Here is a 17148-nt window from a genome sequence, read left to right on the forward strand (position 1 = left end):
TTCTCATTCCTCCATAATGGGATATCATTCTCTTGAACCCAGTTTCTCTTAAACTTCTCTATCTCCACTTCAATCCTGTTGAAAATTTGCACGCGATGATGTCTCCGTCGGTGCCGCAAACAATCAGCTACTGTCCCATTTGTTACTATGCCCATATCAATGCACCCTCCATCTCTGACTACATCCATTAAACACCCCAAGGAACTCCATTTTTCATGCCAAAAGGAAGTGTTCCTTCCGTCCCGAACCTCAACTCTATAGAGATCCTTTGCATTTTCCCTGCACTGAAGTATTTTCTTCCACATCCAAGACCCACACTGAGTAGTTTCCTTTATCGTCCAGAAAGATCCTTTTCGAATGAGGTAAATTTTTATCCAGTTAACCCAAAGAGAATCAGCAGAAAGAATTCTCCAAACCAGCTTAAGACAACAGACCTGATTCACCTCTTTCAAAGGTCTTAAACCCAAGCCTCCCTCTCGTTTCGTTCGACAGATATCTTCCCACGAAACCTTCGCCTTCCTTCCATTTAACTCAGGTCCAGACCACAAAAAAGCAGCACAGATTCTCTCAATTTCTTTAACGCATCCACTGGGAAGCCGGAACGCTGCCATCCAGAAGTTGGTGAGACTTCTTATAACTGAGTTTATAAGTTGCAATCTTCCAGCATAAGATAGGAATCTCCCTCTCCAAGAACTTATCCTCTTCCTTATCTTCTCTACTAACGGCAGAAAGTCTGTGACAGTCATATTCTTTGTTAACAATGGCAAGCCAAGATAACGCACAGGTAGCTTACCAGTAGCAAAATTGAATTGTCTTAGGATCTCTTCTCCTCTCTGATCTGCCCCAGCAACAAACAGCACCGATTTCTCTCTACTGATCTTGAGGCCACTCATCTTATCATACTCTTCAAAGACCTTAAGAATCCCTTCAATCGACTTTCTTGACCCATCCGTAAATATCATCAAATCATCCGCAAAACACAAATGTGTAATCTCTATGTTTTTGCACCTTGGGTGGTACCCTATCTTCCCTTTTCTTGTTGCTTCATCCAGCATTTTAGATAAAACGTTCATGCAAATCACAAATAAGTAAGGGGAGAGAGAGCATCCTTGCCTTAAACCTCGTCTACTCTGAAAATAGCCTGCGAGCTCGCCATTGACTTGAACGGAAAAGGAAGCTGAAGTGATACACAATGAAATCCAGTTTATGAACTTTGCCGGTAATCCCAACGCTTTCAGTGTGTTGATCAGAAATGACCACTGAACCGAATCAAATGCCTTGGAGATATCGACTTGCATTGCGCATCTTGGGGAAATATCATCTTTGTGGTAGTCCTTTACCAATTCTGTGGCAAGTAGAACGTTCTCCATCAACAAGCGATCCTTGATAAATGCAGATTGGTTCAGGGAGATGAATTTAGGCAATACACTCTTCAGCCTGTTTGCCACTATCTTTGATATGACCTTATACAGCACATTGCAACATGATATAGGGCGGTAATCCTTCATCATTTTTGCTTCCACCTTCTTTGGAACAAGGGTCAGTATTGTCGAATTCAAACCCTTAGGTAAGAATCCCTTGACAAAGAACGACTGAACCGCCATGGTAATATCGTCACCAATTATCTCCCAAGCCTCTTTGAAGAACTCTGTTGTAAACCCATCAGGCCCTGGTGATTTGTTTCCCGGCATTCGAAACAAGACCTCCTTAATCTCTTCTCTAGTAACTTCTCTTTCCAGCTTAATACAGTCAATCTCACCGCATTGAAACCCCAATAGCTCCTTCAAAGTATCTACCGAAACTCCTTCATAGTCCACTGGCTCCAATCTCATAAACTCAACAAAATAATTCTCAGCTTCCCCTTTTATCTCCTCATCTGTCTTTGCTATTGTTCCATCAGCTCTAGTAATTTCATGGATAGCATTTCTAATCTCTCTTATCTTAGCTGAGCTGTGAAAGAAGTGGTTATTCCCATCACCCACATCAAGCCAATGAACTTTTGATCTCTGTTTTAGAAATTCCTCCTCCAAATCTGCTAGTCTTTGCCATCTGTTCATCGCTACTCCTTCTGCTCGAATATTCTCCACACTTGGATTTTCCATGGTTTCCTTCTGTCTGAAGCAAAGCACTTGGTATGCTTCTCTGGTTCTCTTAGATAAATCTCCCAGCTTACTCTTACAGAGCTCTCTCAGCGGTTGCTTCAGAGCCTTTAAACGTTTTGTAAGCATGAACATAGCTGAGGTCGAGATGTATAGCGCTTCATAGTCTTTCCATTGATTCTCCATAATAGCATTAAACTCAGACATCTTCGCTATAGCATTTGTGAATTTGAAAGGCTTCCGCTTCCTGCTTTCCTCTATTTTCAAATGGATTCTACATCTTAAGTGGTCAGAGCAACCCGACTCAAACACACAATAGACTCGCGAATCATTCATCAACTCTTCATTTATAAGCACTCTGTCCAACTTCTTACAGATTAGCCCCTCTTCTCTTTTGTTACACCATGTGTATCTTGGTCCATGATAGCTCATATCCGTCAATCTGCAGTACCCTACTATCGTCTGAAAATCTCTCATCCCCAACGGGATTCTTGGTGAATCCTCAAACCCCGAATGCTCCTCACCCTCCAAAATCTCATTATAATCTCCCATCAACATCCATCGCTTGTTCTTCAGCATCGGCACATCATAATGATTCTTTAAGTCTTCCCATAGCTCCTTCCTTTCTTCCAATGTGTTAAGAGCGTAGATAAAGGAACAAAAGAACTCTTCCTCACCCGATAACAAAATTGAGCAAGTAATAAGTTGCGCACTTTTGTAGATAGGTGTTACCCTCACTTCTGATCTCCATAGAACCCAAATCCTTCCTAATCTGTTGTACTCATAGTTAGCCATAAAACTCCAATCTTTAAAAACTTCCCCCACAATCTTCTCTGCTCTACTCTCCTTAACTCTTGTTTCAATAAGGCAACCAAAAAGAATTGATTGATCTTGTAACCATTTCCTCACCACCTCCTGTTTAGTTGATTTATTGAAACCTCGTATATTCCAAAAGAAACCCGCCATTAGTGATTTTTCCTAGAACCCCTTCTCATATCCTTAACATGATCTGAAGGTTCGGGATTCACCACTCTATGATTCGTCTTTGAGAGCCTCGGCAACGTCTGTCTTGCTCTCCCTTTTTTATTTGCATCAACACTATCCTCTGCCAAACTCTGAACTATATCTTCCACTTCTTCATTTCTCATTTCCTCAACTTCCTCCATACGCTCTACATCTATCTCTTCTCCTTTCTCATCCATGTTTCTCAGAGCATCAAATCTGGATGGAGTAGCTATAGTCACTTGACCATATTTCAGGCTTTGTGATTTCGGACTCTTCCCAAGTTTTTCTCCGGAGATTGTTTTCCATTCGTTTATTTCCCCTTCCTCTATTGTAACTGCCACAATTCCTGCACTTCTATTACTACTCTTGCCTCCACTTGATTCTGCCCCCAATACACGTTCCTTTTCAATAATCACATCCTCATTGTCTCCTTCCCTTCCCTGATCCACCTTCTTTAACTGACCGCTTTTTGGAACATCCCTCTCCTTACTCTTTGGACTCCTCTGTTCCTCTGCCTTATCCACCTTCCCATTCTTACAGAAGGTTGCATAATGCCCCCATCTGCTACATGTTTCACATCGAGCTGGAAGCCGAGGGTATGCGAAATCCACCGCAACCTTCACACCTTGGATTGTGAAATCAATCCTCTGCGGTAACTCTCTTGATAAATCTGCTTTGACAAAAACCTTTGCCATATCAAAGTTTGTACACGCAATGGTTTCTGGATGTAGATGATCAGGGACCCCTACAGCACTTGTCATGAAACTCAATCCCTCCCAAGAGTACATGCTCATAGGTACCCCCGTTAGATGAACCCAGAGAGGTATCAAGCTTTCATTCAAATCCTCAACATCTGGTGACCATTTTGATACTACCATTGGTACCCCCGCTATGTTCCACATCCCTCTTCTCACAACCTTATCTCTTATCTTCTCACTAGTAATCCTGATCCGCATCGTTTTCTCATCCATCACAATCACTTCCAGCTTCTGCGATGTCTCACCAAATGCCCAGATTTTGTTAACAATCATATGAACTTTTGCGATATGAGGTGCTGTCTCCAGAAACCTTGCTATCACAAAATCATCCCAAAGAGGATTTGATTTCTCCACAATCTCCGCTGGAACCTCCACTGACCTTTTCCCCTCTGAAATTGAGATATCGAGATCATATTTCTTCATAACTTGTCTCCCCTGCGCCACCTTCGCCCATGATTTCTCCTTCTGCTTAATCTCCGGTGAAAGGGCTACCGGATTCACCATCGGAACCTTCTCTACTGCCTCCATGGACAGCGGAGATCGAGAATCGAGTATCGCCTTCGAGATCGCCAAAATCGCCGTAGCTGATTATTTCATTTGATTAGTCTTTTAATACTTTTCTTTATCACATTGTATTTGATATTTTGGGGTTCTGTTCAAGCTATTGTTCTCTCAGATAGTGTTTGCTTGGTTGGCATCAAATTCATGCTTGAAATCTCTGCTACATAACCTAAAGTGGGAGCTTTTTGATAAACCAACTTCCTTACGCTTACAAAGCAAATACAAGCTTCAAAGTCTTTGACACAAAAACAAGTTTATGAGCGCATCTCTGACCTTTAAAGTTTAAACTTTTAACTTTTCTAATCCAGTATGTTGCAGGGGAAGTCAATTCCCGAACCTCTTAAAACCATTTGCATTTTCACTTGTAAGTATAAAGTTTTTACACTGCTTATTTGTTGAGCAGAGCAAAAACTTAACACTACACATATAACCTTACTCAATGGTCTATCTTGTGAGGTTCGCTCTTGACTCGTCCGCTTAACACCGAAAAAGCTCTCTTCAAACCGATATCTTATTTCCTGCAGGAAGAACCAAACAAGTATTTTGATCACATTAAGGCCTAACAGCTAGACAACAAAAAATCTACAAACTGTTTATTACTGAAACTACCTAATAATGGGTGCTTTTTTTCAAGCAGTCTCACAAGACATAGCAGCTTTGATCCTCTCAACAGTGCAAGCAATCAAATTGTTAACAGTCGCAACAGATCCAAGAGACAGCTTAGCCGTGGGAACTGAGTCAACCAGAATCTGAAACGCAACGGTCAGCAGCGACCCTCCTTCTCCTCCACCATTTGCATTACCATCAGGAAGAATAGCAAAACCTGATGGAAGCAGAGCCACATAGTCCGGATCGCCTCCGTTTAGCACTATGTTCATGGCTACAATATCAACCGGAGCATAGATCACAAAGGAAGCTGTAGGATCAGTACAACTCTCTTGTAGAATCAGCATATTGCTCTGGCTAGAGTTTGCACTCTGTGACATAAAAAAAAGATTCAAAAGTATAAAGCCTTGATCATATGAATTATAACAAACAAATCTACTCACATTCACCCGGAGGAGAGAAACACAGTTTCCTGTATCCCTCCCATTAGCAATATGTGCCATTTCTTGAACAACGCCTCCATTAGACAGTATATCCCACTGCAAAAATATCTCATTAAGACTCTGCTCAAAGTTGTTAGTAGTAGACTAGTAGTAACTAAAAGAGTTAACCTCATTTCTTGAATTCTCATCTCTGAGGAAGTCAAAGACTCTCTTTGGAGGAACAGGGATCCAAAAGGAAGTGGCGGCACTAAGAACAATACCCGGAGGCCTTCCTGGGTCATCCACACTCTTCCTAGTCATCACTCTAACATCTTCAGCTCCTGTACCAGACAATGTAGTCCACGTGTGGGCGGTCGAAGCACTCACTCCTGCACAAAAGCTTATAACCATCCTCTCCGCCAGTTTCAGCATACTCCTCCTCCCTTCTTGGTTAGTTATCACTGCACATTTTATCAAAATTAGTACTATGATTCTGAGAAAGTACTTGTGTAAAACAAATAGTATTATGTTTATACCGCCAACTTCTCCTGGGGAAATGTTTGTAGCCATGACGCTAGCTAACCGCTCGCATTGGCGGTCGAGAATAGCTACCCAGCGCTTAGCACCAAAGGCATGACCAGTACTAACCATGTGTTTATATAAGTCATGAACTCCTCCTCTGTCATCAACTTCCACATGTTCCACCCATGTCACCTGTTACATTAATCATCTCTGCTTAAAAATATACATTTTGGAATTTACATTTATTCCATACACATATAACCTAATGTTTTTTTATTTGTTGTTACCTTAGAGTATCCATTTGGCATCTCTTGAATCAAACACCCAGAAGCTCGCCTCCTGCATCTAACCGGTGGATTCGGCTGGAGACTATCCAATGAAATATCGACAACCGCCCAAGAACCATCTGCTTGTTGTTTACAGTAACGTGCGAAGTAAGTTTCCCGGGTGGGGACTAACGGTGTTGGAACTTGAAACTCTGCACTCATCTGACAAAACAGAGTGGTTTCTTGAGTTCCAAGTTATTAGGTTTACATTATTACAATAGAGTAAGTAAGACTCAAAACTTACCACTTGTAGAGCTCCATTATAGTTTCCTGCAACCCCAGTCGATAAAACCGCTAATGACACCGCTCTAGACACCATCCCCGCGAAAACAACCGACCATTGATTCTGCGACACCATATCAATGTTTAAAAAAAATCAAACATATAACAGAAAATTACTAATAATATATAAAATGCAAAACGTTTGTTACCACATCCATGAGAATCTCAACAATGTTCACATGATTCATAATCACAACCACGCTTTCTCGTGAGGCTTCGGTTCTAAATCCAGCCGGTTTAGGTCCGATCCCTCTAGGAAACGTTCGTGCATATTCTTCTTCGTCTACAACCAAACTTTTCCACAAAGGCTCGTCCACTTGAGTCATTCGCATGAGCTCTTCCATTGCAGCTACGGCTAAGTCGATGATCAGCGGTTTGTCAGATTCTGTTGGTGCAGTGATGGACTTGAAGAGATCGGTTGGGTTGTTTCCGTAAACATCTCCTCCAAAGTTTCCCATGGCGAGTTCTAAGGGACGTGGAGGAAGTGGAGGTGGAGACATAAGAGGATAGCTTGAGACTGGCTTGCCTACGTATTTGGCTGCTATCGCAGATATTCGATCGATCTAGATGACAAACAAGAAGATAATTTGTTTTCATATAATATCGTTTGATGTCACAAGAACTTACAATTATATATTAGTTATCTATTTACTCTCTCGATTTCTTTAAGCTAAAGTATGTTTTAAGATTTGTATATTTTCACTTAGAAAACCTGTGTTTTTAACTTTTCTTTTTGAAAAGAAAATGCTTCAACTATTATTTTACTACTTACAATTAAAGACAATAAAGTATAAGGTATGATCAATTAATTCACGTATATACCTCTTCTCTTAAACGAGCATTTTCAAGACGGAGTTGGTGTTCGTCAAAGGACATTTCTCCAATAACCGTTGGACCACCACAGTTAGGACATGAAGCATTTGCAAGAGCCTCTCGATATCTAATGTTGTCTCCTCTAAGCTTTTCGTTTTCCGCCCGAAGATGCGAGTTCTCGTGCCGCTCGTGATGATTCTGCACCAATAAACTCATTTTTATGTTGTCTTCATAGTTTCACTATGATTAATTGTGTCTTTTATTTTTGTTTGTTGCTGTTAATCGTAATATAATTAAATTAGAAAACGAATAGTTTTTTAATTTGAGTACTATCATGAAGCAACAAAGGGTTCTTACTAAAAGAGGAAAAGTATATGTATATACTACACACATGATACACTTGCATACACGTTATGTGTGTTCACCGTATTTGCATAGCGTAAGCACATGAGTCCAAAACGTTTCTGTCTATACATTATGGTTCTAACTTAGCTATTAAATGGGCAAGTTGTTTTCAACTAAACAATTTTTCTATGGCTGATTTCGCCAAAAATATAGTTTCGGCCAAAGAAGAACTTTTCAAATTAAGAAAACTAAGTCAATTATTTTAACTACATTTAAAAATTCTGCCAAAACTTCTACTAGAATCAATGTAGAAAATTTTAAATCAAACATCACTATATTTAAAAAACCTGCAAAATTTCTACTCGAATTAGTGCAGAAACTATAAATCAAACAACAAAAATCCACCCAAAAGCTTGTCATTTCTTAGGCCTATATTATACTATTATAGAATTCCTAATTAATTTTCTTCTAAAATTAATGTGATTGGGATCAGACGCATTATGTAGGTCTAGCCGTCAGAGCATAACATAAGCCTTTCAGTATATTTATACTTTGATATAGATCCATAAGTGTATAAATGATCATAAGTATATATACCTTCATTTGGGTGCGTTTGTTCTGGAACCAGAATTTGACCTGAAGAGGTTCCAAACCTAGTTCACGGCTAAGTTGTTTCCTTTGCTTGTCATCCGGGTGGGGACACTCTTTGAAGAATCTATTTAACAACCAATGATAATACTAAATTAATGGAAAAATAAACTAGTGAAGTTAAACATGAAATTTGTGATATGCATATACGCTTCCATCTCCTGGATCTGAAGTTGAGTGTGTCTATGATATCGTTTCTTTTTATTAGGATGATGATTATCTTGATCGTTTCCTGATCCGCCTTCTTGATTCTCACTTCCCGATTTAGTATTCGCACTGTCGAATTCCTCGTCCCGAAGAAATCTTTCATTGTTATTGTTGTTGTCTTCATGGTTGTAGTTGTGGTTGTTGCTATCTTCGTTGTTCATATCCGCAAGAAACATATTTGGCTCAAACATCTCTTTCTTAAACTTGAAATTGAAAGCAAGCCCTAATAAGAAAAGAATAGAAAGTTTTGACAGATGTTATAAAGAATTAGGGTTTCTTCTTGGGTACAAGAATCAAGTCAATAAGAAGAGAAGTTTCACGAAGATTGTGAAAAAATATGGCAATACTTATTCCACGTCAACACCTTCAATCTTTTTGGAGTTTTCTATCTTTCTTTTTGAAGATCTTACAAAAGATTATAGGCTCAAAGAAAAACGAAGATTTTGGAGATGCTGGTAGGAATCAAAGGACCCACTAATTGAAAGCAAGAAAGAAGAGCCTTTCGTAAACATCACAATCATATTAATACGTTATTTAATAACCAACCCAAAATAATGAATTTCACATAATACAAATTATTCGAACCCCCCCCCCCCCCAACATTTTTGCCTTAAAAATTTCCAGCAGGCTAAAATGAAAAAAAATTGAAACTGATTGAAAAATTATATGTTGTGTAGATGGAAATCATTTGATGACTTGATAAATTTTTTATTTCGAGAAAACCACATTTATATCCAATTTTCCCATTTTCTAATAGAATGGTATTGGAATTCATGGGGAGAGAGAAGATGGAAAGAGAAATTTTGGACTCATTTGTTCAAAGCAAATTAAAATGGGCAAGAAGTAGGTATACAAATAATCCTCTCTATCCTGGTTATGAAAAACAAAAACAATATTTGTGAACGAAATGTAATTAAATATACTGTAATCATTAGCAGACTCTTATATAAGGAAAACACTCCAGGAAAAGTGCTAATTTACTATCTTTTGCAACTTTTCAAACAGTTAAATGAAAAATATTATATAGTCTGTGCACGGTGCGATGGACCAACGTTGAAGTTATTACACAACATACAACCAACGTGACATAAGGCCAGCTGTTTTTTATTACCACTACCGTATATAATTAACGTTTTTCTTCACAAATAGATGGAATATTTAGTTATGCATATAAAATATAAACACGTTTTTATATATCAAAACAAACGTATAGTAAGAAGAATCTACGAAGAGAAGAGAATATAATATAAACCTTTAACCTTCTTCCTAGTGTTGTCTTCAGACATACATCTCAATAACTAAAAAAAAAAAAAAAAAAAAAAAATAGTAGTATTAGAAAGTCAGAGGGAAAATAGTTATCAATTAATGTTACAATGAAAATTAAGACTAAATAAATGACAAATTCAACATAGGCGAGATTTATTTGGTTATATAATCCTCATGAAAGTGAGAGTTTTATGAAGAGGCTAAAACACTAGTGTAATGATCAACTACATTAGACAAATGAAAAAGGTTTTGCTTAATATTAATGAAAAAATATATATATAACTCAATAAATTAATGATGAGGATATACATTGTTAGGAAGACGCGACGAAGCCCTAAAGGGAGAGAGAGGAGCGTATCGGTGTGTGGTCTGAGCTTTGTTTGTCGGAAAACCAGAGATGGTTTTGTACTGATCAGGCGGTTTTTTGGCGAAGAGCTTGAAAGCTAGGTGTAAATCTTGGAGGAAAAAAAAAAAAAATCTTGGAGGAAGAGAGAGGAAAAATTGGGAGAGGAGAGTAATGGCAAAGAGTATTGAGAGGGTGCAATGAAATTAAATGGTGACAGTGGGACACTTTATTATCATCCACGCTTATAGAGAGCGAGGGAGAACATAGAGAGATAATGTTACAAAATTTGTTTTGAATTTTATTATATACTAGTATTGTTTATAACTTTATATTATAGTATACTCGAAATGACGGCTAAAAGGCCAATAGAGACCACGCTATCATTATATAATTATATAGTTCTAAAAATTTATTAATTTTATAAAATATCACATAATGAAAACAACCAAATTAATCTTCGCTTATATAGCTACAAGCGAATTAATACATCATCTGGATGATAAAATTAACCAAAATCTAACATAGATATTAATTACGTTTTGTAAGTAATTTAATTAACTTTACATCACTTTAAAAATAATGTTTTCTTAGATGAAAGTTCTATATAGAGAAAGTTATTTAACTACAATCAAAATTTTTTACTCAGTTAATAAATCTAAGGACTTATCTAGATATATATTTCATATGAAAATTAAATATTTATTTTAAGACACAAATTAAATTCGTTATTCTATAGCGTGCGTTATCTCTATAATATTATTTGAGAAGTCAGTTTCATACGTGTCATGCTCACGTTAACTCTCACAATGGTTGATTACAATGATATCATTAATGAATTAAATATATCTAATTATTATTATTAAATATTTATTCCATTTTTTTCTTTTTTTCTTTTTTTTTTATTTAGGTTTCCTTTTTCTTTATTTTTTCAAATAACCAATATAGTAAAGAAGGTTTATAAATTTTAAAAACGAAAATATCTTTTATATATATAGTGTAATTCATAATATGGAAAGTTTACAAAATAATCTTGATTTTAAAGTAAAGAAATATTCTTCACTTTTAAAAGATAATCTTAAACAACATAATATATATTTTAAAAGTATTAAGCATTTTATTTAAATCAATCTATTTCTCAAATTATTAAAAGATAATTTAAATAACATAAATTAAAATATCTTTAATGAATAAATTTTTAATTTAATCTTCCTTTTTTTATTTAGGTTGCCTTTTATTTTTTCAAATAATATATATGATAATAAAATATTAATAAAATTTAAGACGAATATATTTTTATATATATAATGTAATTACATAAAAAGAAAAGTTTAGAAAAATAATCTTCATATTAAAGTAAATAAATAATCTTTCCTTTTAAAATTTATCGGTTATATTTTTATGTAACTTTGTACCTATCATCACTTTATTTTTATAATTTTGTTTTTCCAAATTAACATATACTAAATTACTATAAAAAATCAAAATATATTTACACATCTAATATGAACAACCAAACTAATACAATGAATAAAAATAATTATACTTTAATTTGACAGAAGATATATAACAAAATGTACCCACAAAATGAGTAACTAGACCAATTCTAATTTTTTATACAAAGACAAACATTAAATTAAAAATAATATTTTTTGATTTATAGTAATATTTTTATACATATAAATTATAGAAAGGCTTAACATACTACAGATAAATATGAAATTTTCAAATAATATTATAAATATTATATTTGAATCGGAAATGTAAATGTTATCTAATATATTCAAATAATAACCAAACAGCCGAGAGATATTATATATCAAAAACTATACGTCTAATTAAAATAACATAATGTTTTTTTGAAACCATTCATATTGATTACAATATAAATAATTAAAAATAAAATATTATTAAATTATTGTAATGTATTTATTTTATAATATGCATACCCGTGCATGATCATGGGAAAATCAACTAGTGCTATTTAAATATAAATCTTCACCATATAAATGATAAATATTTAAATTTAAATTCATGCATTCATATGTAATTACACTCTTTATCACGCGAAGATTTATAAAGATATTGCATTTTTTAAAAAGATATTGCTATTTACTTCATTAGCTTTTACATACCGAGGTTAATAAAATAATTAAAAAAATTTGTAATATGTAATTTTATAAATTTTTTAAAAATACGTACGTATGTACACATATAGATGGAGCTGTATGTAGATGATAGAGTGGCGAGTAGGGGTGTCAATTCGGGCTGACCTGGTCCGGCCCGGCCCAAACCCGCTAAACCCGTAAATATTTGAGTCCGGTCTGGCCCGGCCCGAAAATAATTTGGGCCTAGAATGCAAAGCCCGGCTCGGCCCTTATAGGGCTATAGGGCTTTTGTGGGCTTTTCGAAAAATAATTTGTCATTGTCACTCCATCGTTTTAATACATGTGAATTTTCATTAAAAAAAAAGAGTTTCATTTAAAAAAAATAAAAAATATATAAAGTGAGTTTAAAATTTTCTTCTCTATCACAATTTTTTTATTTTTTCGTATGCTTTAAAAACATTTTATACACAAACCAAATTTAATAAGATTTAAATAATCAATTATCAATTAAAACAAAAAAATATAAGAGAACAAAATTTATGATAAACATGGTCAAACGTTTCATACTTTGTATTTTGAAAATAAAAAAATGTTGTACATGAAAGAAGAAGGTACTTTTGTAAAATTTAAAATGTAACACTTGTAATGAGGAAACAATAAAGTGCATTAACAATTTTTATATTTGCTTTATTAGAGTTTGAATAAAAATATTAAAATAATATATCAATACTAATAATAATTTCGATTACAAGAAAGAAGGATAATATTTACGCTAAAATATAAATTTCGGGTTTTCGGGCCGGCCCTAACCAAAACGGGCTTAAGCCCAAAATATCCAAAACCCAAATGAGCTTAACCCGAAAGGCCCAATTTTTGTTTGGGCTTATAAAGCTAAGCCCAAACCCAGTAATTTTTAGGGCTAGGCGGGTTCGGGCTACGGGTTCGGCCCTAATTTACATGTCTAGTGGCGAGTAGTTTTTTAGCATTAAATGTTAACACAGAGGCTGCATGGCTTCGGCTATTTACTGCTCTCATGCCTCTCTTGCACTTTAACCTCCTCTTCATTTGTACTCTCCCATTAACAAAAACTAATAATTCAATACCTAACATTTGAGTTTTTTTTTTCCTGCTACTTTTCTAAAAGTTAAAATTTAAAAGAACTGCTACATGTACATACCCAAAAACTGTTATAAACGTCACGTAGAAAAATGATATATGGGGGCATCATGAAGTAAATAATTTATCGCATCAGTTTTGAATCGAGGCCATGAATGTATGTTCATCGTGTGAACCTAATTACAACTCTGATTAATTTTGTCTTTCTGATTCCTAGAATGGGCCGTAAAACTGATCAATTTTAGGCCCGTCAAATAAATCGGCAAGGCCCAAAATTAAACACCACTGAGACCGACGAGCATTTTTGACGACTATGTATATATAATAACCTAATTTTAGGTGGTTACTTGTCTCACAAGACTAGTTTACTAAGCAATATGGATTTCCAGTTACTAAATATAGCAACTTGGATGATTTTCTAAAATAATATAAGAACGTGGATTCCACACACCATAGCAGTTTATTATAGTTTTTTTCAACTTTGAGAGCTAAGAACTAATAAAACAACTCACATGTTGTCCAAAGTCCATACCTTTTCAAATAGCAAAAGATGATTTTGAGTTTTTCTGCTTAGTGGAGGCCCTGCAATGTCCTCCTCCCCCTACTCTGTTTTTAAAACCTAATATTAAGAAACAGAGGAAAACTGCAAATGGGTTTATGTAAATTCCACTTGATACTTCTACATGGACATTTTCAATGTCTCTGGGTGGTCTATAAAAGGCCTGTGAGTCTCTCTTTCATCTTCATCTCCAAGCTGGTTCTGAGGATTTCCTGGGTAGTACTCAACAAAGAAAACGAGCAATGGCGATCAAGAACCTTCTTGTTCTTGCAGTTTTTCTGAGCGTTCTTGGAGGTTCAGTTGCTAATCCGAAGGGTCTTGACCTTAACTACTACAAACACAGGTGTCCGGATGCAGAAGCCATTGTCCGTCGTGTCACAGTTCAATATGTTTCTCGCCAGACGAGTCTTGCAGCCGCTCTTCTAAGGGTGTATTTTCATGATTGTTTTGTTAGAGTAAGCTCTTACTTCACTTTTCTTTTTTTTGCGTTTGTAAGTCTAGAACAATGTATATGAACAACAATGCTAACTATTGTTATGACTTATGATTTTATGTATATAGGGATGTGATGGTTCAGTTCTTCTGAAATCTCCAAACAAGGACGCAGAAAGAGCGCTATACCAAACTTGTCTCTTAGAGGCTACGAAGTGGTCGATGCTGCAAAGTCAGCCCTAGAAAAGAAGTGTCCCGGGGTGGTTTCTTGCGCTGATGTTCTTGCCTTAGTCGCCAGAGACGCTGTCTTAGTGGTAGCGTTTTCACACTTTATTATGATTTCTTACAGATCAACGGACCATGGTGGCCGGTTCCATTGGGCCGGAGGGATGGACGCATTTCAAGAAAATCTGAGGTTAATTTACCATCCCCATTCGCCGGAATAGCTGCACTGAAAAAGAACTTCTTCGACAAGGGTCTTAACACTAAAGACCTTGTCGTTCTGTCAGGTATGGCTTTTTCGAGTGTTTAATAGGGCGGAATCTAAAATTTTGAGGTTATAAACATTTAGTAAGAATTTTAATAAAAAAAAATTTTCCATAATTTGAGAGTCTATTTCGATGCGTATAACCTTTACAAGTTTATTTCTGTGTACATAACCTCTGAACTTTATTATAATGGTTTATTGTGCAGGGGCTCACACCATTGGCATCTCTAACTGCGGTCTCATAAACAGCCGTATCTACAACTTCACCGGGAAAGGTGACTTTGACCCTTCGATGAACCCTAGCTACGTTAGGACATTGAAGAAAAGGTGCAAGCCAACTGATTTCAGGACATCAGTGGAGATGGACCCAGGCAGTGTCAAGAAGTTTGATTCTCACTACTTCAACATTGTATCTCAAAAGAAGGGTTTGTTCACATCTGACTCAACACTTCTCGATGACCCTGAGACCAAAAGGTACATTGACACACAGGTTGCTACTGCTGGATCTTCATTCAACAAAGATTTCTCCGAGTCAATGGTTAAACTAGGTTTCGTTGAAATTCTCACCGGGAACAAGGGAGAGATCAGGAGGAAATGTGCCTTCGTAAACTGAGTTTCATCAAAGCTTTCTCTCTTTCTTTGGATTGTGGATTCAACATTGTTCCAACTGTTCTTTCTTTTGGATGTTTTTCCTTTCCTTCAAGTCTGTTTTCAGACAAGAGTATTTCAGTGTCCTTCTTATGATGTTTTGGAATGTCATGTTTCTTTAACTATCATCTCCTTTATAAGATGCATAAATCATAATCATTCCGCTGCAGACACGACAAATAATCTCCTCAGGCTTTTTATAGATCATTGGAGCGCATTTAAAAAAAAAATCATTGCAGAATTAGGTAGCCATCTGTAATATAAATATTTTTCCTTTAAACAAGAAAATAAATCCTGTGTTCTTGATAGAATTCAGAGAACACGATCTTTCTGATGCTGGTATGATGCTTAAATAATTCAATTCTCAGGAACATATAAACTCAACATCTTTGAAATGATCATAAGATTCATCTCTGCCGTCTCTTTTGCTCTTTGGAAAGACTATTTATTTCTTAAAATATGCAAATACTATATTAGTAACTCGATAATAACTCGCGACTTGCGCGGAATGTGATTATTAGTTTCGTTATTTTTTAATAAAAAGACATTAATCTGTTTAATCTGGATATCGGTTCGGCTTTAGGTTGTTTTTTGGTTTTTAATCTCTTGAAATATAACTATAATTGTAAATCAATATTTATTTTGTTTGTTCGGTTAAAATGTTTGATGTTTTTTATTTTTTTTTCTGTGATAACCAAAAATTACTATTATTTATTTGTTTTCATATTATGGATCTTAGATAGTCGTGATGTCGAACCAATGGTTTCATATTATAGTTTCTAATGGATAATAGTTAAAAAAAAATTATTAAGACAAATCATTTTACTACAACTTGGTCGATTGTGAAAGAAGCATTAAGAAAGAATATTTTAACTTAAAAAAATTAGATATTTCAGTTGTGGTAAATACTTAGTTATAAGGTGCTCACGTCAATATACACATGTATGTGTATATAAAAGTATATAAAGATGGTTGATAAATATATAAAGATACTGTTAATTAATATTAAATGACATTTTTTTCAAAATAATACATGAAAAATAAAATTCTTAAAATGAAATTATTTAAAAATAAAATTATTTTAAAATTTATATAAACTATAATATATAACTTATATATAATTCTTTAAATATATGTATATATATATGCATATAACGGATCAAATTAGATATCCGTTCCTATAAATATTGATATTTGTGATTTGCTTTTTTTTACGGATATTGCATTTTAGTATTTTATTTGCTTCGTAGAGTAATGGATATCCTAATTTTTCGGTTCGAATCGAATCAAAATTTATGAATAATTTATCCATCTCTATTCGTAAACAGTAAAAATAACTTAAAGAAGAACCATGCATGTGAGTTTTATATTAAAAAAAAGTAAAGTACATAGTGTGAACATATTTATGTAGAGTTTGACTGAGAAACTCTCTACATGTGACATGTGTCCATTAGTGTGAACACATTTATTACAATGTTTCTACACGTGACATGTGTCCAGTTTAGTGTGAACGTATTTATTACAATGTTTCTTCTTTAATATATAAGAGATATGTAAGAAAATAGAGATAGTAATAACAACTAGTTTGTTATGTT

General features: G+C 35.0%; 2 protein-coding genes across 3 annotated transcripts; one reads left to right on the forward strand and one right to left on the reverse strand.

Moving 5' to 3' along the window:
• Positions 1-4564: 4564 nt before the first annotated feature.
• On the reverse strand, positions 4565-10408 carry LOC106295321 (homeobox-leucine zipper protein HDG2). 2 transcript variants are annotated; one of them, XM_013731187.1, is made up of 13 exons: positions 10170-10408; positions 9847-9892; positions 8538-8817; positions 8337-8454; positions 7404-7592; positions 6731-7144; positions 6544-6645; positions 6261-6461; positions 5988-6165; positions 5641-5912; positions 5473-5568; positions 5033-5400; positions 4565-4941 (listed from the first exon to the last, which is right to left on the reverse strand). In XM_013731187.1, exons 2-12 carry the CDS (start codon positions 9878-9880, stop codon positions 5053-5055), a joined length of 2232 nt encoding a protein of 743 aa, XP_013586641.1. In that variant the 5' UTR covers positions 9881-9892; positions 10170-10408; the 3' UTR covers positions 4565-4941; positions 5033-5052. The 2 variants fall into 2 exon arrangements, with proteins under 2 accessions (XP_013586641.1, XP_013586642.1); XM_013731188.1 differs by lacking the exon at positions 9847-9892.
• Positions 10409-14195: 3787 nt separating this feature from the next.
• Positions 14196-15629, forward strand: LOC106293848 (peroxidase 2). The gene is given in 5 exon segments (XM_013729485.1): positions 14196-14441; positions 14548-14596; positions 14599-14732; positions 14768-14927; positions 15112-15629. Coding segments are annotated over 5 exon segments (963 nt in total). The 5' UTR covers positions 14196-14228; the 3' UTR covers positions 15519-15629.
• The last annotated feature ends 1519 nt before the right edge of the window (positions 15630-17148 follow it).

The sequence above is a fragment of the Brassica oleracea genome, chromosome C5 (assembly GCF_000695525.1).
Source record: "Brassica oleracea var. oleracea cultivar TO1000 chromosome C5, BOL, whole genome shotgun sequence".
Classification (NCBI taxonomy): domain Eukaryota; kingdom Viridiplantae; phylum Streptophyta; class Magnoliopsida; order Brassicales; family Brassicaceae; genus Brassica; species Brassica oleracea.